This window comes from Vanacampus margaritifer, chromosome 7, assembly GCF_051991255.1.
Source record: "Vanacampus margaritifer isolate UIUO_Vmar chromosome 7, RoL_Vmar_1.0, whole genome shotgun sequence".
Lineage (NCBI taxonomy): Eukaryota > Metazoa > Chordata > Actinopteri > Syngnathiformes > Syngnathidae > Vanacampus > Vanacampus margaritifer.
The window spans coordinates 1,755,090-1,775,204 of record NC_135438.1 but is presented as its reverse complement, the minus strand read 5'-3'; the positions used below and the strand labels follow the sequence as shown (position 1 = coordinate 1,775,204).

Here is a 20,115-nt window from a genome sequence, read left to right as displayed (position 1 = left end):
TTCTTTTTTTTTAAAGGCACAACAGCATACCATGCACGGTTGCCACTTTTGAAGAGTAACGACACAAATAGGAATGTAGCAACTTTGGTCGTACCTTTTGCGCAAATTTTGGTGTTTGATGACTTCCTGTTTGCTGAGTTAAAAAAAAAAGTACGAGTATTTAACTTGACTTTCATTTTCAACTTCAACTGCAGATTTGTCCACATTTTGTACAACAGCATATCATGCACTGTCCTAACCATGAGCTTTTATTGGTTTCTGTGAATGTTTTTGACGTTCCATGATATATATTTTTAAACTTAATGAATTTCTGTGGCGGTTTTTTATGTATTTGTTTGTTTTAGTTCAGAGAGCTGTTATTTTTTTTAATTTTTTTTTGTAGGCTACCTGACTTTCTATGGCTATTTTCTTGCTTCTTCCTCAGAGGGCTCGCGTCCAGCAGCGTCTCATGCACTTTTCTCACAAAAGAAGCTTATTCCGATGACGACGACAACAATTCGGATGCAAAATCATCCATCTTGACTCATTTGTGTCGTCAACCGCAGATTTCTACAAATGTTCAAATGACAGCATGTCATGCACTTTCTTGACATGGACTTGAGTTCCTGTGACTGTTCTCAAATGTTTCAATGTTTTCACTTTGAAAACTTCTTCAATGGCATTTCTTCGCTTTCTTCTTGACTTCCGATTGGTGTCGCGGCAAGCAGCATATCATGCACTCTCTTGACTGTGACAATTTCTTTCATTTCTGTGCTCTTTTGCCAAAGCTCGTTTCCATGACTACGAGAGGAAAAAAACTTGATGTGAAGCAAGGGCAGTCAGGCTGACTTTATTGTTCACCTTTGACCTCTGCTGTGTATCCACTGCAAGCAGCGTATCATGCACTGTCATGACATTGACTTGATTTTTTTTGTGTTACTTTCTTTGACTCACTCTATTTGTTTTCCTTTTGTGAACTTCAGAAAAATTTGGCAGCCAGCGTCACAACATTCTAGACTTTCTGGACTACTTGGTAGCGTCTCTTGCTTTCTATGACGATTTTCTTCCTTATTGCTGAATTCAGATGTCCGTCTTGACGCTGGCTATTTTTATTCTTTGGCATTATGAGATTTATGTTCTACTTGCTGAGGTTCGAGAGCCGTTGCAGCAAAAAAAAAAGCATATCATGCACTGTCCTCATTAGGACACACCATGATGTCTTGTTTCCGTTGTCATCGTATGAATTATGGCAATATAACTTCAATATTTGGCAGGTTTTGGAGTTTTTGGCGTTCAAAATCAATCTGGATTTTTTTCCAATTTTTTTTATTGTTACGCAAAATTTTACATGTAAACCCCACTAGTGCTGTTAAAGTTAAAGTGTTAACTAATCACAAAAAAATGATGGCATTAATCGTGTCTTAACGCATATTAATCACACTATTAATTTTGACCGCAGATGATCCTTTAGCTGACAGCGGATGGCTGCGTTAAAGGTAGCGCAGGTTGTGTTTGAGCAATAAACATAATTAATAAATGTTTGCGTATGACTTTCAGAATATTTCTTCATGTCAAAATATTGGGGTCATTTTTTTTCCCATTTTCAATTATGCAAGTAATTTACCGATTTAGAAAAAGAGGAGGATGTGTGTGGATACATTTTTTTTTTTTTGAAGACGTCCTCATAACATTAAATGTGGAAAAAAGAAATAACATAAGAGGTGCTCTTTAAATTTGGCAGGCACAAAATGCCTTTTTAATTAAGCAATTAATTGTGATTAATCAGAATCCTAGCGTGTGATGAATCTGATAAATAAATAAAAAATCCCAGCTAAAAATTGGCGTGCGCAGGTGTGTGTGAAAAATGTCTGTTTTCATCCGTTTGTGCAGTTTCCCGCCATTAAATGTGCAGTCGTTGTGAACTTGAAGGTCACCTACACGCACACACAATTAATCAAACACGATTAGTTTGCTCGCCTCCCGTGAGCCCGCAGCTCCGTTTCGGAGTGAAAAATAGCAAATGATGCTCGCGCACGCGCGCACACACACTCGTTCCCGCCTCATCCAGCTTGTATTAGCCGCGCATGAGATGTGGGGACGTTGCCATTTTAATTCGCAGCCACGGCTAATGGCTAACTGCTAGCTTGTTCGAAAGAGAAAGCGTCAGCACTTTTTCCCTCTTATGCTTGCCAGAATGATGTTGAAGACGGAGGAGGAGGAGGAAGGTCATTGGGTGCAGTTTTTGAGGTCAAACAAATGGTTTGGCAGGAAGTTGAAACCGGATGGCAGGAAGTGGACGACGGGTCGCGAAGGAAGATTTTATGCATGGATGGACGAAGAGAGGCAGCGAGGGAACGAGAGGACATTTTTATCGCGATTATCCGGCAGTAGAGATTCTCATCTGGCAGAGTGGGCCAGTATACACACACACACACACACACACACACACACACACACACACACACTTTCACGTACACACTACTCAAGTAGCCACAAAAGCGCCGCTTCACCTCATTTTGCCCGGGAAAGCCCCACAATGAGCGTATGCTGCGTTTCACCTCCACATTTTCATCCAAGTGTCGGCGTGCGTGTTTGTGTGTGCGCGCGCCGCGTCTATTTATGAAGTCCCTCCCACTTGTTTGTATTATTTCCTGCACTCGTCTTGCCCACCCACCAGCCTGCAGCCTGCAGGGAAGCCTTAAAAATGCTCGCTGATTCTCGTTTGAACTCACCATCAATTCCAGGAGAGCGACTCATTAAAATATGTGCGCGTGCGTGAAAAAGCGCGTTTGGCTCAGTAAGCGAGCCCCTGGATATTTTCTTTTTTTTGGGGGGGGGGGGTGGAAAATTCAGCCCCGAAGGTGGTTTCCCCCTCGCTGTGTGAAATGTGGCTGGCATGTCTTTTGTGAGTAGACCCACAAAAAAAGTAATGCTTGAAAAGACATCGGAAGTTTTGCCACTTTGGTTGGAAGCAGCCATTTTGGGGGCAATTTTAGCTACCTCCGGGTGTTCTTCAATTATAAATTCAGCCCACAAAACTAGATTTTGTCCAATTTCAACCAAACTCAATATTTCACTTTTAGTCATTGCGTGTAGGCATCAAAGCTTGACGACTCATAGACGGAACTCAAAGATCCAAACCCGATTTTTGTCTGCATCGCCGCCAAATTGCACGATTCCGCCCCCGAAGCCAGTTTCGCGACACAAATTTGTGCCGACACGTCAATGATGACCACAAAAAAAAAAAGTGTGCGAATCTTATCAGAAAAGAAAGAGGAAGTCAGCCATTTTGTTTGCAGCAGCCATTTCCTGTGGTTGCCGAATTGCTACCAAATGTCAACCACTATTTGACCGATTGTCATCGTAAAAGAAAAAGTCATTTGGCGTTTTGGTGAAGCACCCTCCATTTTTATTATTTTTATTATTTTTATTCAAATTGAGAGACAGCTTTACTGAGCAACGTGACATTTGTAAGACTTCCGAGTAGACCCACAAAAATGAAGCCGTGCCCTGGATGCCTGCCATTTTGATTGAAGCGGCCATTTTAGGGTCAATTGGTCCACTCGCCTCCAGCCATGCTAAGCTAATCAATACGAGTTAACAGTACTGATACTTTTGGCTGCGCTTTTTGATCGTGCTCATTGTTGGGATCGTTTATTGATCGCCGGCCACACTTTCAGTCTGTGAACGTTTACAATTTGGTGCCATTGATTGTTTGGCCGGCAGCACTGCGGCGGTTAACACGTGCCCCACACTTCAGGGGATCCGGGTTCGAACCATCAATTTTCTGGAGGTATTCCGGCTTCTTTCCACATTCCAAGAAATTTAACGTTAGCTTCATTTCCGACTAAATTGTCCTTAAGTGTCGATGTGAGTGTGAATGATGTCAGTCTGGATGTGCCCTGGATAGACGATTGTTTGGCCTTGGCAGAGGTTTAAATGGTTCGCTGTCTTGATTCAAACCTACCGTCTCGTGATGGTTTTAGTGCTTCTTTCAACAACTCTTTAGTCATTGATGTTTTAGCCAAAAAAGGCGGCTAAAATGAATTTCCCGTTTTTGCCACTCATTCCAACATGAGCGTTTCTCTTCAATCAAAAGCAAGCGTGTAAGCAGAGCTGCGAGCCGCTGTTTAAGTCAAATGTGCGGACCAGCGCTTATGATCTTTGGCACAGAAAAGCATCGACGAAAAGTGAGATTCTTCCTAAATGAGAAGCATGTGCCGGACATTTTTCAATTATGCGGGAACATATGGCAAGGCCCGCGTGTCTGGTTCTGTTAGATCGCAAACATTCCAGGAATTCGGACCCTTTGGGCTGTGATTCTTCTTGAAGATTAGCATCACTAAATACTTCACCTCGGTGGCCGGCATGCGGAGGCCTGGCCCGCCGTTCCCGCCGTTGCCGTCACGGTCATCCGTCCCACAGTGTTGTGCTCCGTAAGGCGACACCCGGACGGACACTTTGCGGCCTCCGACGGCTGATTTCGCAGCTGCTCGCTGCGACCGCATTGAAAGGACGCAAGTTAGCTCGGGAGTCCGTGAGCCGTCAAGTTTTCATTTTTGAAAATTCAGCCCCCTGCAGCCAGTCTCACATTTGGTAGACTTTGTTTGTCAATCATAGACGGCTCAAGAAGCCACAGCCAGTCAGCCATTTTGGTTTGAAGCGGTCATTGTTTACTCAAAATAGTTGCATTTGCAACTCCCGGACTTGCCCCAATGATCGGTTTATTTTTTATTTTTAGAAAATTTTGCCGCTGGGGCGAGTTTCACAAAAAAAGTCTCTGAGGAATTCTGCCATTCTCTTTGATGTAATAAATTACAATTTATTTTTTGTTTTGCTTCCACGTTTTCAACGCGAACGACCGCTAACGCTAGCAGACGTCGTCTTCTGTCTGTCGGCGCGACGCGTACGAAAACGTGCCGCTTTTGTGCTGTTGCCTGTCGGCGTACGTCGGGCGGCTGCGACAAGCCGCGGAAGATTGGAAAAGATCGCTTCGACGTCGCGGCGCCTTCAAAATGGCTTTATCGAGGATGAACTGTGCGTGTGTGTGTGTGTGCGTATGTGTGTGTGTGTCACACGCAAACACACGAGGAGGCAGGAGTGATTCAGCACTATTGGCCAAAATGTCAACTGAATGGACGCCATTGTGTTTCCTGCTGCGCTATCTTGGAGACTGCTTGGCTGGCCAAAACACACACACACACACACACACGCGCACAAAGTTTGCGACTGACTCACTGTCAGTTTTCGCTCAGCAAAAAAAATATAGTGGGAGAAATGGGAAGATGTTAAACATCTCAATCAGTGCATGTTGAATACGTTTATTTACAAAAGTTAGTGAATAGAATTGATTTTTGGTTGTTTTGGCAGAAATTTTCACGTTCAAGGGTCGAATATTTTGGGGATTAAACAGTAAAAAAGAAAGAAAAAGAAATAAAAGATCGCTGGAAAACGAGTTGGGTAAATAAATAACCCAATCTGGGTCAAAAAGGGGCCGATCCACCACTTCAATTTGACCCAAAAGATGGAGTCAAAAGTTGAGTGACATAGACCCAAGTTGGCGATCGTTCCATATTTGACCCAGATTGGGTTATTTTTTTGACCCAACTCTTTTAAGAGTCATCCATCCCATCCATAAACAGCTGGGTCCAAAATAAACCAATCTAGGTACAAATGGGACTAATCCGATGTATTGGGTTGTTTTGTGACCAAAAAAAAAAAAAAAAACTCAGAAAGTTGACTCAAATCAAACCATTGCTCTCTTTTTGACCCATATTGGGTTATTTTTGACATACCTGTTTTAGAATGATCAATCCATCCATCACAAACAAGTCCAAAATAATCCAGTCTGCGTTTGTTTGTTTTTTTAAAAAGCACCAATCCACTACTTGGATCAATTTGACCCAATTGGGTTATTTTTTATTTTTTGGGGATGGATACTCTCAAATCGAAAATTGGGTCAGACGGACCCTTTTTTTTCCCCCGCCTTTCCCTGAAGGCAGCACCTGCCTTAAATTTATGGATGCATGTGCAGGGAAAATGACTTTTGTGAGGGGGAAGCTGTAGTTTTCAACTGTCCCTGAAGGCAACATCTGTCTGGATTGACGACTAAAAGATGTATGAAGGAGCTCCATTTTGAGGTCGACGGGCACTTTCAGACTTCTCCCCGAAAGCAGCCCCTGGCGGAAATGGCCGTTGGATGGTTGTTGAAAGTGGCTTTTGTGGAGGGAATATCAAAGCGTCCCTGAAGACATCATCTGACTTAATTGGCTGCAAGAATGGATCGATGGACTGACGGAATGACTTGAAAGGATCTTTGGAAGAATCAAGAAGTCGTTTTGCTCTTCAAAGAGGCCCCAATCATTTTTCACTTCATTTCACGTTTCCGTATTTGTTTGGGTCGTTCGTTGTTCAGTGTATGTCGCGTGGGCCCGTCGTGTGCTCTTCTCGGTACTTTTGGTTGGGTTCTTGTTTGTTGCGTTTCGACGGCGGCACGTTTGCAACGGCGCCGTTTTTTGGTTGCCAGCCTGGAAGAGAAGCGCAAGTCAAGTCAGATGATCGAATACATTTGCTGGCTTACTTTCGCACTGCACTTGTGGCAGATGTGAGTGGCGTCGACGATCTTGGCCGCGTCATCTGGTCTAAGGTGGCTTCAAATCTCAGCTTCAAGCATGTGATCTCATTCACTGCCATTGACGGCTATAGACGACAAAAAATTCATTTTTACTATTTCTATTAGTTTAAAAAAATGTCCACTTTTGCTAAGAGTAGTATAGTAAAACCTAGAAAAAAAAATATTGTAAATTTAGAACAGATATATAATTTGTGATTAATCATTAGTTAACAAGTGAAGTCATGTGATTAATTACAATAAAAACATTTAATCGCCTGACGGGCCTAATAAAAAAATAAATAAAAATAAGGGCCGTTTAATCGTAATTAATCACATGATAATTTTATATCTGTTATAAATGTACAATATAAAAAATCGAGGTTTTCATAAAAAAAATTACATAAAATGAAAAAAAAAGTTAAACTAATAGAAATAGTTCACATGAATTTTTGACGTCTATAGTCGTCAATGGCAGTGAATGAGTTATGCAGCAAGAGGGAATGAAACTCTCACCTTTCTGTGTGCCGAGTGCCAATTGGGGAGGATTGCTCGATTTGATTTTGTTCGGATCAAAACCGAACTCTTGTGAATCAAAATCGAATGGATTGAGGAAATTAGAATCGATACCCAGCCCGAGTACAAATAGTTGAAAACTTGTATTGAGCTGTGTGTGTGTGTGGGGGGGGGGGGGGGGTTGCTATTTCAGACTGTCCTTGAAGACAACAAATGGATGGAACGAAAACTTAAAAGACATTGTGAACCATTGCACAGTTGTGGAGGGAGAAAAACTGTAATTTCAAACGGTCCCTGAAGGCAACACGTGGAGGGAAATGTACTATATCATGGAGGTCTTGATAAATGGGTTGATAGATGAACTTCTGGTCTAGTTTCAAGGGAGATCGATGCTTGCTGTCTATCTATCTATAGCTTGTATTTCCTTCTTCATTTGACGGGCCACACTGGACACTCAGACGATCGTTGATTCGAGCTGGTCCCTGAAGGCAGCATCTAGATAGATAGAACGGCCCGCGTTGGAGAGCTTCACGTCACTCTTGTTACGAAAGGTTGTTATGAACCTCGCAAACGCGCGCGCGCGCGCGCACGCACAATGAAGGCCACTGTACCAGAATCAACAGCAGTCTTGTTCCTCCGTCTCACGCACACACCTACGCGCGCGCGCGCGCACACGCACAACTCCCAACTCTCCAAACATGTCAACACAGGAAACGGACATTACATCCACCAGTGCAGCTCATCCGCCATGTTGAAAAATAATCTTTGTTTGTCTTGTTGTTGGCAAAAGTGGAAGCATGCATGGTAAAGTCATTTGGACACGCACGTAATAGACAATAGTGTGTGTGTGCGTGCGTGCGCGTGCGTGGCACAAAGACTGGGCCTGTTATGTAGCGTGCTACAGTAGCGCACACGCACAGTAGTGCGAATGTGCAGTGAAAAGTGCGTGAATATAAACGAAGCCCGACGAGTGTAAGTCGTCGTCGTCGTCGTTTTTCTGTCTGACTTGCTACATTTGAACAATCCACAAATTCCATATGAAAATGTGCCCCCTAGTGGCCGTGAGCAGCACGTGGACGACGTCGGCCGTCATTTGAAAATGTCGCTCAAAGTTGTGTCCGTAGCTTAACATTGAGTTGAACACTTCTGTTCCTTTTCTTTTTTGGATTCCTGAGGAACACTTTAGCCGTTCTATGCTTCTGTCAAGTATGACCTCTTTGACTGCCAGACGTTTTCAGAAAAGGGATGCCGTGGGTGCCAACCGATTTAAGCATTTTGACTGATCTTTCAAGGTCCACAGAAAATTATGTGTTTGGACTATGGAAACACACATACTACCAAATGAAAGATTGGACTCTCATCTTTCATCAGAAAAAAAAAGTTTGTTTCTACCTTATTCCGTTTTTCAGTAATCAACAATAGAAAATGGTTAGTTTCACCTCTGTTTTGAAACAAACGTCTTTTAACGTCTTTGGCACTCCCCAATAGGATTTTACTAAACGTTATTTAACGTTTTTGGCAGTCAAAGAGTCAAGTCCAAATGCGCTCTCGCTGGCCATTAGGGGGCGCTTTGGCAAGACCACCGCGACGACGCAATCATCTTTTCATCTTCAAGTATATTTCAAAGCTCATTTTTGATTTGAATTCCATCCCACTTAAAAGAGTGGAAATTTGTGCTGTACTACGAGTGACGCTTCTTTGGATGATAGACAGAAGTCGGGTTTCCATCCAAATGTTTCTAAAAACTTGAAGCGAATTTTGTGAAAATGCGCAAAACGGACATGCGACTTATGCCCGTTTCCATCCGTTCTGTTTTTGTGACTATTGCGAGGGGACCCCGCCGCTGTAGGTGGCGCTATACACCATAGAGACGTGATCCACCAGTCATTTCAAAGAAGAAGAAGACCAGGAAGCGACTGCGCCGTGCGATGACGTCGTATTAGTTTGCTATTGTACATTTAAACAAAAAACTTTTTCTTTTTTTTTTATATTTTTTATTGCATTTGACAAAATTTTATTTTATTTTTTTTTCAGTTTTAAAAAAAAATCTATATATGGTATATATCTGATCCAGCCCGCGGGCCGTATGTTTGACACCCCTGATTTGGAGGGTATTTAGTCGCATGTCATTCATTAACTGAACAGAATCCTTTAATGAGTTATTTTGTTATGTTGGCTTTTTTTTCCTCCCTCTGAGGCACAAACTGCTCCTTATGAATGGATTCCTTTGTTGTCGTTGGCTTTCGTGGCGGCAGGAAAGACTCGGGGTAGCACCTAAGCATGTTGTGTCCAAGCTTCTCCTGGACGGGGACATCGAGTCACAATCGGCAGACGTATTCGGGAGACTTGTTCGTTCTTGAGCCGACGGAGAAGAAGAAGAAGAAGAGCGCTTTTGTCCGAAAAAACGCTCTCTGCGGGCTTCTCTGTTTCCTCCACAGAATGCAGCGTTGATCAGAAAGGGGGAAGGGGGAGGCGGTTGGGGGGGGCGATGATGCGTTCACTGACACACTGTCGTATTGTACGTGACTGGTAGAAGGACAAATGCGGGGCAGCGAGGCAGGAGTAAAAGAAGAGGAACTTTCGTAACACATAGTGGGAAAGGTGAGCAGACAAACATGACTGGGCCAGACGAGAGTAGACTGGTCGCCACGGCCGGGCAAGAGTGGATTGGTCGCCCCGCGGGTCGGGGTGGGAATCGAATGGTCGCCACCACCCGAGTAGGCTGGTCGCCATAAGGGGGTGGGGCATGAGCAGACTGGTTGCCGGGGCGGGTGGGAGCAGAATGGTCGCCATGACTGGGCCAAACGAGAGTAGACTGGTCGCCACGGCCGGCCAAGAGTGGATTGGTCGCCCCGCGGGTCGGGGAGGGGAATCGAATGGTCGCCACCACCCGAGTAGGCTGGTCGCCATAAGGGGGTGGGGCATGAGCAGACTGGTTGCCGGGGCGGGTGGGAGCAGAATGGTCGCCATGACTGGGCCAGACGAGAGTAGACTGGTCGCCACGGCCGGGCAAGAGTGGATTGGTCGCCCCGCGGGTCGGGGAGGGGAATCGAATGGTCGCCACAACCCGAGTAGGCTGGTCGCCATAAGGGGGTGGGGCATGAGCAGACTGGTTGCCGGGGCGGGTGGGAGCAGAATGGTCGCCATGACTGGGCAAGACGAGAGTAGACTGGACGACAAAAACAACCCTAATGAAGCCAAACATGACAAGTATAGAGTCCGACGAAAAAAAGAGAGGACGGTAGAACGCGGGAGAAGCAACGGAGGAGAAGACGTCGCCTTCTGGCTTGTCTGCTCTCACGCTTGGCCAGGAAATGAGACGGATTTACGGAAAAACACACACACAAAAAAAAAGGACATGTAAAAAGCCGGAAATTAAACGTGCAGCTGAGCAACAGCGAGATGCTTTTCCTTTTGACTTTGAAGCTTTGCCATTTGATGTTGTTGTTGTGTTGAGACACTTGATTACGCTCAGGAAAATGACGTTTTTGTCTCTTTACAAGAGTCGCGAGGAGCCGGCCCTCAACTGCCCCTGCCCACGAAACACACGTCCACTTTATCCAAACGTAACCAGCAAAGTAGCGCTTTGACGCAGGCAGCTGTTTGCCCGGGATCGTCATTTCTCAGAGGACTTGATTCAACTTTCAAACGTGCGCAATTCCCACAATCAAACATGATGGGGAGGCCGGAGCGGTAATTTAATCGAATCATTTAAAAAGGGCCGATGTCGATCACCGATACGTGAGCCGATAATTGTTTGCAAAATGAAAATGGAAAGTTTTGTTGATCTTGGGCCACAAACACAACAGATGGATCAACGTATTATAATCGGTGGATTTCTTTCTTATCGGGTTTATCTCTATGACATCATATTGGTCAATAATTGCCGATAATTATCGGCCACCGATATTATCGTGCTAACTAAATGATGATATAACATTAGTAGGAATAAACCGGTAATTTATTGGGCATTTTGACAAATATCGTAATCATCCTTTTTTTTTTTTTTTTATCTGACGGCCGATATAAGGTCAATCGAAAACCATTTTAACAATTTATTTACATTTTCAGTTCACTTTATAAGAGATGCTGCTGACCCCGGGAACCTTCTGAACCTTTTGTTTTTCTTTGACATTAAAACAAAGAAATGTGAAAGTTTAAGATTTCAGGTATTTTTAAATTTGGGAGAAAAAAATATTTTCTGTAGAAAATGTATGTATGGTGTCTAAAAATAGAGTGACCACCCCCCCCCCCCCCCCAAAAAAAAAAAAACCTTGTGTGAGGAATGACATCATTACTGTGCCAAAGGTGGGATCAAAACATATATTTGCCCGTAGTTCACTGTGGAAGGGCTTAAAATAGCGTGATAAAGAAAGAGTAGTGTCCTAAAAGAGGTCATGTGACGCCACTTTTTCCCACGCTCCTTCAACATCTATTTAAATGACACACACACACTTTAGATGTTGGCTCTCAAATAGTTGGCACATTTGGCGTCAAACCTAGAAAGCGCCAGAAGCTTTTCCCGGGACGTTCCATGAAGACGTCCACCGCGGGGGGTTGCGACACAACCGCTTGCCACTCATGTCACTCACAGGCGGAAACCTGCTAGCGCTCGGTTTGTTTTTGATGCGCCAACGGGGCCCCGCCTTGGCATCGAACCCGTGACCAGTGTGCGGAGGCCCCATGCCCAAGCGGACACACTTGTTGTGAGGCATCAATGTGTCAGACGGGCGGGAAACCTGCCACAGATAACGGCTCCGCGTGTGCGCGCACGCGTTTGTGCAAGAGAGTCTTGAGTTGTGCATCGGCAAGTGTAAATTACGGCCAAACCGATTCATCGGCTGATATTAGCTGTTGTTAAATCGACTAAAGGGGGGAAAAAACGTTTTAGATGATTTTGTCCCTTTTGTCTATATTAACCTGTTACAAAATGAGACAAAGATAATTGCATTCCAGTAAACATAATAAAAAATTTAAAAATTGGCCGATTTTGCCGATTTCTCTCTCTGATGTAAAGCTAAACACAAAAGGACAAAGTCTTGTAAAACATTAAAAGGTTCTCCCAGTAATTAGTGGTGCATCGATTAATCAGCGACCCATTGTGATCGGCCAATTTATGTGGAAAGGCAGGCGATTGATTAGCATATGTTGGTAAATGTCATTTAACTATTTCTATTAGATATGAAATTTGTGATTAATCGCGAGTTAACTAGTGAAGTCATGCAATTAATTACAATTAAAAATTGGCCCTAATTTTTTTAAATCTTTATTTTAAACGAATTTATGGCAATAAATGAGTTAATTCAAATGTTGTCTCACTAGATTGGGCCAGTGTGTCCCTAATGTTGTGGCTTGCACTCTCACACACACACACACACACACACACACACACGCACACGCACACACACACATACACACACACTCAAGACGTGTGCATTATTGAAGAGTCACTTAGCACGCACGCTTTGTGCACACGTTTGCCTCAACCCGCCGCTGACCCGCCAACTCGCAAGCGGAGGAAGAAAAGAAAAAAAAAAGAGAGGAAACGCCAAATAAAAGCCATGAAAAATGGATGCGCGCTGACATGACGGCTTGACGTGTCACGAGGGCAACAGTAGGCCTCAAAACGCTGCATTCTGATTGGTCGGCCGAGGAGGCGATCTGAGTCTGCGCTATAAAAAAAAAAAAAAAAAGTCCGCCAAATCCTCTCGTGTGAGAGAAAAAAAAGAAAAAAATGTTTACAGAAAGCGAAATAAGCGCTTGATTCACTTTGCCTTGCTCAATCTGTGCTCAAATCGGGTGGCGAAAAAAAAAAAAAAAAGAGGAAGCCGGTCCAGTATAAGGAAGTTGCCAGTTGAAATGTCTCACGCTTTTTGCATATGGACGACGCACCTGCACGGGGCACGCGGTCAGCTGACAGACAAAATGGTGACGCGACAACATCGATGCTGAATGGTATCCGCAATCCTTTCACTTTGCTCTTTGCATTTCAATGATAAGTTTGTCGATTAATCAATCAACTCGTATTTCGGACGCTTGCTTTCCATCCGCGTCGCGTTACAAATGCAACCGCTGAACAATGTTCAGTCTGTTTTTTTTTTGTTTTTTTTTCCTGCACTCGCCCCGCCCCCGCCCGCGCGGGTGCTCGTTAGGTGAGGTCAGTGAACTCGGTCAGACTCCGGCAGAGCTTGTGAATGGGACCCTCGGATGCTTTGTAGTCTTGGCGTGGTTTTTATCAGCTTTTCTTTGTGCCGGAAAGGAAGAAGGGGGAGTTGGAGGGGACACGCGCGGACGCGCACACACACACACACACACACACTCACACACACACGCGCACACATTGATTGCAAGTTTATTGAGTTGTCAGGCTGGAGGAGCGCTGCATCATTCATCGCCGCACCTGCACAATTTTGCTGACACGGCTCGCTTAAGTGTGCGCGCGTTCGTGTGCGGATATACACAAAGCTGTTTGACAAGTGCTTCACATCCATGTTGCATTACAAACTCAGCCCGCGTCCAAGTTCACGAGGCTGGGTCCTCCGGAAGGCCGAATTTGTCGGCTGCGTGACATCACTCGCGACGCGACCGCACGCACGGATTTGTATATCGATGGATTGTCAATACTGCTCGTCAGTAGCACGTTGACCGACAATCCATTCATGTGTAAATCAGTCCTAAATCCGTGCGTGCTGGCGAGTCGCGCCGGAAGTGACGTCACGCAGCCGACAAATCCGGCCTTCCGCAGGCAGCACGCACACACAGGCAAAAAAAAAGAAAAACAGTAGATGATGTCCCAAGACAGCTTTGGTGAAACGTTTTGACTGTGCTTATTTGGTCGAGGTGGCCAAGAATGAGTCTTTTATTTATTTATTTTTTATTTTTTTTGGGGGGGGGGGGGGGGCATCCTCCACCTCTATAACTTCTTCCATTGCACAGAGATGGTTATTCTGGTGCATGGGAATGCTACAAGCACAAACACACACACACACACATGCAGACGCGCGGAGTTTACGTGCCGCACAATCGCGTCATGCAATCACAAACATCAACTCACCAAACGCAGCAATGCATGCACAGAGACTCCAAGCCATGCGCGTGCGTGTGACGCATCCAGGCCCGATCTCTCCATCCCAACCACTCTCACTTGTTTTTGTAATCAAACTTGGCGATAACATACTTCAGGACAAGGAAAGATCATAATTAGCTCTCTACCGCCGTCTGCTGGATTTTGACTATGAACACACGAAAATCCAATTTTTCATTTTCTATCCGCAGTGAAAGGATTATTTTTGGGTAATCGCGGGAAATGCGCTATAACGCATCAACTGAAAATGATGATTTATAAGAGTCATAAGGAGTCAATGGAGCCAAGCCTTGGACAAATTGCCTCAGTGAACTATAAAAATGTATACCCCACATGTATTAATGACAATAATAATTTAGAAATGATGGATGGTGCCACATGTTGGGCCAATCTGGGTGAAATTTCAGATCCCTAAGTGAATGTTTGCTATTCTTTATCTATGAAAATATAAACGTTAATATGCAAAATAGCCAAGACTTGGACCAAAAAAAAACCCCCACAAGAGTGTATTGAGGGTTTTTTTTTTCTTCTTTTTTTCAGGATGAAAATGCGGCGGCACAGGGTGTTCTTGCTGTGCACGGTGGGCCTGTGCGTCATCTCCTTCCTGCACTACTACAAGGCCCTCCACTATGTGTCCCTCCTGCGCGAGCTCTCCGCGCCGTACCCCAATATCAAGTCCTTCATCATGGTCACTGGATTCTTCTGGCAAGAGAAGGGAACCGGAACCGGCACGCCGCTCAGTCCCGCTTCCCCCGAGGAGGCGCCCCCCGTGCCGGTCCTGCGCCCGTCGGACACCAAAGCCAGAGGGGGAGCTGCGGTGGGGGCGGGGGCGCAGGTGGACAGGATGGCGGCGGCGGCGGCGGAGTTGGAAGGGACCGGCGTGGTGGGCAGTGCGGGACTGGAGATGGGGATCAGGGAGGTGCCGGCGCCTCCTCACCCTTGGGAGAAACCAGACGAGAATCCAAGTCAAGTAGGATGTAACAAAATACAATCAAGTGCTTAGATCAGCAGCAACAAGGTTGCGTAAAAAAAAAAAATACATATGTATCAACAAACTGCACTCGAAAAAAAATTGGGTCAAAAGGGACTGACCCAACTTGAGTTAAATGAATTGGATTGTTTTGTGCAAAAATGACCCAATAAAACTGGGTTGCTTTGTGGGTTCATTTGACCCAACTTTTTGGGTTACATGAATAACCCAAAAAGTTGGATCAAATAAATAACACAAAATTGGGTTGTTTTATGGATTATTCATTTGACCAATCTTTTTTTGTTAATCCAAGTATGCATACATTGGGTGATTCATTTAACCCCAAAAAATGGTTGAAATGAAACGAACAATTGGGTTGTTTGTGGTTCATTCATATGACCCAACTCTTTGGGTTAAACAAATGACCCAATGCCAATACCCAAAAAGGTTGGGTCAAATTTATTTAACCATTGTTTGGTTATTTATTTAACCCAGAAAATTGGGTGAAACGAATAATCCCAAATTGGGTTGTTTGCATGTTATTATGACCCAATTTTTTAGAGTATTGGCATTGGGTAATTCATTTAACCCAAAAAGTGGTTTGGTTTAAACGGTTTATATACAGACATATTCTAAAAACAGTTGGATCAAAACAACCCAAATTGGGTCAAAAGGGGACTGACCCAACTTTTTGGGTTATTCATTTAAATGAATTGGGTTGTTTTGTACAAAAATGACCCCAAATATTGGGTTATTTTGTGGGTTATTGATTTGACCCGACTTTTTGGAGTATTGGCATTGGGCAATTCATTTAACCCCCCAAAAAGTTGGGTCACATGAATAACCCACAAAACAACACAAGTCCCTTTTTGACCCAATTTGGGTTGTTTTTGATCCAACTGTTTTTGGAGTATGTCTATATGTAAACCGTTTCAACCAAATCGATACTTTATTTACACAGATGCGAATGTGGACAGCAACAAGACTGAAACTTTATGACTTTACTATTTCTTGTGTTTGTAAACAAATGTTTCTTTTTTTCCCATCCAGCATCAACAGGAAGACCACCTTCCCCCACGGGATCCCACTCACCCGGCCCCAGACCTGGCCCACCCGGCGCTGCTCCTCAAAGCTGGATCCCCCTCGGACTCGTCGGAATCCATAAGTGACCTGCACACTCGCACTTACCAACTGCAAGATGACAAGACGGCGTACTTTGCTCGAACCCGAGCCGGGGCGCTCTGCTTCCGGCAGGGCACCGAGGTGGCCGGCCCCAAGGAGAACGGCAGGAAAGCGGGCGGCGCCGTGGAGGGCGGCCGCCCCGCTGCCGTCGGGCATCGAAAACCCCTGCAGGTCCAGCAGCAGACTTCCATCACGCCAAAGTCCAAGACCAGGGTCATGCGGGGCGGCCGGCGGCTGGTGAAGTGCGTGTGCCGGCCCGGCTGGCACGGACCCTACTGTGGGGTGCCCACCATGGTGTACCACTCCAACCTGCCCACCAAGGAGCGACTGACGCCCAGAGAGACGCCCCGCCGCGTCATCAACGCCATCAACATCAACCACGAGTTTGACCTGCTGCACGTACGCTTCCACGAGCTGGCGCAGGCCGTAGACCTCTTCCTCGTATGCGAGTCCAACTTTACCGCCTACGGGGAGAAAAGACCTCTCAGGTGACCGACCGGCTTGCTGCCAAGTTTCCTATGAAATGTCATAGATTACTAGCTGCCAGTAATCAGTTGCAGCTAAGGCGGACATGAAAGCTATCCGTGTTGGGCTCCTTTCTTTTTTTCAACACATTTTTTAATACTTTGTCTTGCACTTCAAAAAAACGTATTTATACGTTTTTGTTTAAAAAAAAGAAAAGTTTTTTCATGCTAGAGCATACAGAAGGCTTTGATGCAGCTTTTGACCTGTAGAGGTCGCTTAAAGCAATGGTAGTTATTACAAAACACGGCCAGCAGATGGTAGCAGAGTATAAGAGATCAACCAGGGCCATGTTGAAAAAAAAATCTATTTTTGCCAGTGTTTTCAGCAGGTTTGTGAATAATGACGACACTTAGCTATATTCTAATGCTAATTGCTGCCAAACGGAAACAGATACAAAAATACTTTTATTTTTCCTGATGAAAGAAGAGACTCCAATCTTTCTTTCGGCAGGTTCCATCTTTTTAGAGCAATAGAACAGAATATTCTGTGGGCCTTGCAAAATCAGCCCAAATCCAGTAAAACAGACGGGAGCAAAGGGGGTTGCTTCAGTGAAGTAATTGGTTACAGCTGAACCATCACGTGTTGGAAAAGTTATAACCACAACTGCGTATTTCTAGTTACCAGTAATTAGTTACATTACAGTATTACTATCTTCAAAGTATCAAGTTGTTCTTTCTCCCTCTCGCGTGTGCTTTTCAGTTTCCTGCGTCTGCTCCTGAACGGTACTTACGACTACGTGCGCCACAAGATCATGTACGTGTTCCTGGACCATTTCCCCGAGGGCGGCCGGCAGGACGGCTGGATCGCCGACGACTACCTTCGCACCTTCCTGACGCGCAACGGCATGTCGCGGGTGGAGGGCGGCCGGCCGGACGACGTCTTCGTCATCAACGACGCCGACGAGATCCCGGCTCGCGAGGGCCTCCTCTTCCTCAAACTCTTTGACGGCTGGACCGAGCCCTTCGCTATTCACATGCGCAAGGTGAGCGTTTGGGATGTTGTCGCCGCTTGTTGTTGCGGCGCTGGCGGGGGACGGAACCCACTTTTTGATTTTCGCAAAAAAAGACTTGTAATGCTATAACTTAGCATTACACATTTTCCATTTCCACCAATCGTGTACTTAGTATAGCTTAATGCTAACAAACAATACAAAACTAATTGACATGCTAATGGTTAGCATCGATATTTGAACATGAAAAATGTATTTCAACCACTCACGTAAAAAATGTCAGTTTAGCTTAACGCTAACAAACAATGCAAAACACATTGACATGCTAATAGTAGAAGCAACAGATATTTGAAAATCCAGCATCTACAGGGTCAAGAAAGAAATCCTTTCACAAATTCTTATCTTTTTGCATAATTAGCTCACCTGATTATTGTGCATATGCCTGCTAAGTATGCATTTTTCCATGGGGAAAAAATTCGCTATTTTTAGGAAAATGTAATCATCTTTATATATTTTTCAGATATTCTTTATTTTCGTCTGTCATTTTTCTGTTTTTCACTGCCATTTAGTATTTTTTTCAAGAAACTAAATCATATCGAAAAAATCATCAGCATTTCAAGAAAAACATTTATGTTTTTATCATCCTTTTTTTAAAAGAAAAAAATACATAAATATTTTTTAAGAAAAGTTAATAATATTACAAGACCCTTTCTTAGATATATTTTATTATTTATTTCAATATTTTTTCAGGAAACAAAATCATATAATCCTCATCATTTCAGGAAAAACATTCATGTTTTATTATCTTTTTTTAAGAAAAAAATTCTAATCTTCTAACTCTTTTACTGCCAAAAACGTTAAATGGCGTTTAGTAAAAACCTACGGAGGGCCGCCAAGGACGTTAACTCTTTTACTGCCAAAGACGTTCTGCAAAAACCTACGGAGGAGCGCCAAAGACGTACGTTAAAAGACGTCCACCCATTTTTAAAAAAAAAAAATTTTAAACGGGTGGAGTAAAGCCTTGGCCAGCTGTGGTGAAAGTTTCAAGCAGGTCTAGTGAGCCTAATGACTATTTTTGGCCCCTAGATGGCAGCAATGACTCTCTTTTGACAAGATTGGGTAGGCGTCAGTAGAAGACGTGAGGCGGAGCTAGAGGGGACAATGGCTGGGGAAGGGAAGAGAACATGGCGACCGGTTGCAAGCAGCTCACGCTCGAGCATTTTTTTTCAAAGACGAAAAGCATCGACCAACGCTAAAGAGCACATTGATGACGACGATGATCATCATCGATGATGATGATGGTGACTCCGAGGTTGACGCCGAAGTTGGAAGCGCTGACGTGGCGGCTATGACGACGTCAAAAAGGTTCACGGGCTAGCGATGCTAACACCGGAAAACGCGGAGCACGCTCAGGCGGACGTTCAATCGGACGACGAAGAGTACCCCGAGTCCAATGCATATTCATCGGAGGAGTGGGTACAGTCTGCTACTTGCTATTCCCCGGAAAAAAAGGCCGTCAAGAAAGTGTAACGTCTGCACGTGAAAGGGACAATCGAAAGTGAAAGTAATCTGTTGTGCAAATCCTGCTCCATCTCCTTGCACGCAGGAGAGTGTTACAAAAAGAAAAACTGTATTTGAAACATCCACATAATTGTAAGTAGTACCACAGTTGCACACATTTGTAAATAGTTTGCGAAATTGTTTTGTCAAATTGTTACACTGTTGAATGGAAATAAACGTATTTTGCAAACTAAAAACACTTTTTCATTGTTGGTGAAAGCGTTTTACAGAAGTAAAGCACTATTTAGGTGTTTGTGGCATCATTCATGGACAAAAAGAAGTGTAGAATTCACTAGAGTGCATGAAATAACATCGTTTCACAAAAAGCTCTTTTTCTCCGCTTTTTGTTTCAAAACAGAGCATTTCGGTGAAACTAACCATTTTCTATTGTTGATTACTGAAGAACGGAATAAGGTAGAAACAAACTTTTTTTTCTGATGAAAGATGAGAGTTCATTCTTTCATTTGGTAGTATGTGTGTGTCCATAGTCCAAACACAACATTTTCTGTGGACCTTGAAAGATCAGTCAAAATGCTTAAATCGGCTGGCACTGGCGACGTCCCGTTTCTGAAAACGTCTGGCAGTCAAAGAGCTAAGAAAGAACATAATTATTTTTTTTTAAAAAAAGTTAATAACATTATGTTTTCTTAGCTATATTTTATTTATTTCAGTATTTTTTCAAGAAACAGAATCAAATTAAAAATAATCATAATTTCAGGAAAACATGCATAATTTATGGT

General features: G+C 44.0%; 1 protein-coding gene across 2 annotated transcripts in view; it reads left to right on the top strand.

Annotated features, from left to right (window-relative positions):
* mgat3b (beta-1,4-mannosyl-glycoprotein 4-beta-N-acetylglucosaminyltransferase b) overlaps positions 1 to 20,115 on the top strand; it is a 34,248-nt gene that overhangs the window by 9,404 nt on the left and 4,729 nt on the right. Inside the window, exons 1-4 of one of the 2 annotated variants that reach the window (XM_077571553.1) lie at positions 11,384 to 13,060; positions 14,730 to 15,159; positions 16,210 to 16,829; positions 17,566 to 17,848. In XM_077571553.1, coding sequence (XP_077427679.1) covers positions 14,731 to 15,159; positions 16,210 to 16,829; positions 17,566 to 17,848 — 1,332 coding nt within the window. In that variant the 5' untranslated portion in view covers positions 11,384 to 13,060; position 14,730. Of the gene's footprint in view, positions 1 to 11,383; positions 13,061 to 14,729; positions 15,160 to 16,209; positions 16,830 to 17,565; positions 17,849 to 20,115 lie in introns of those variants that run through there. The other variant, XM_077571552.1, reaches the window with a different exon arrangement.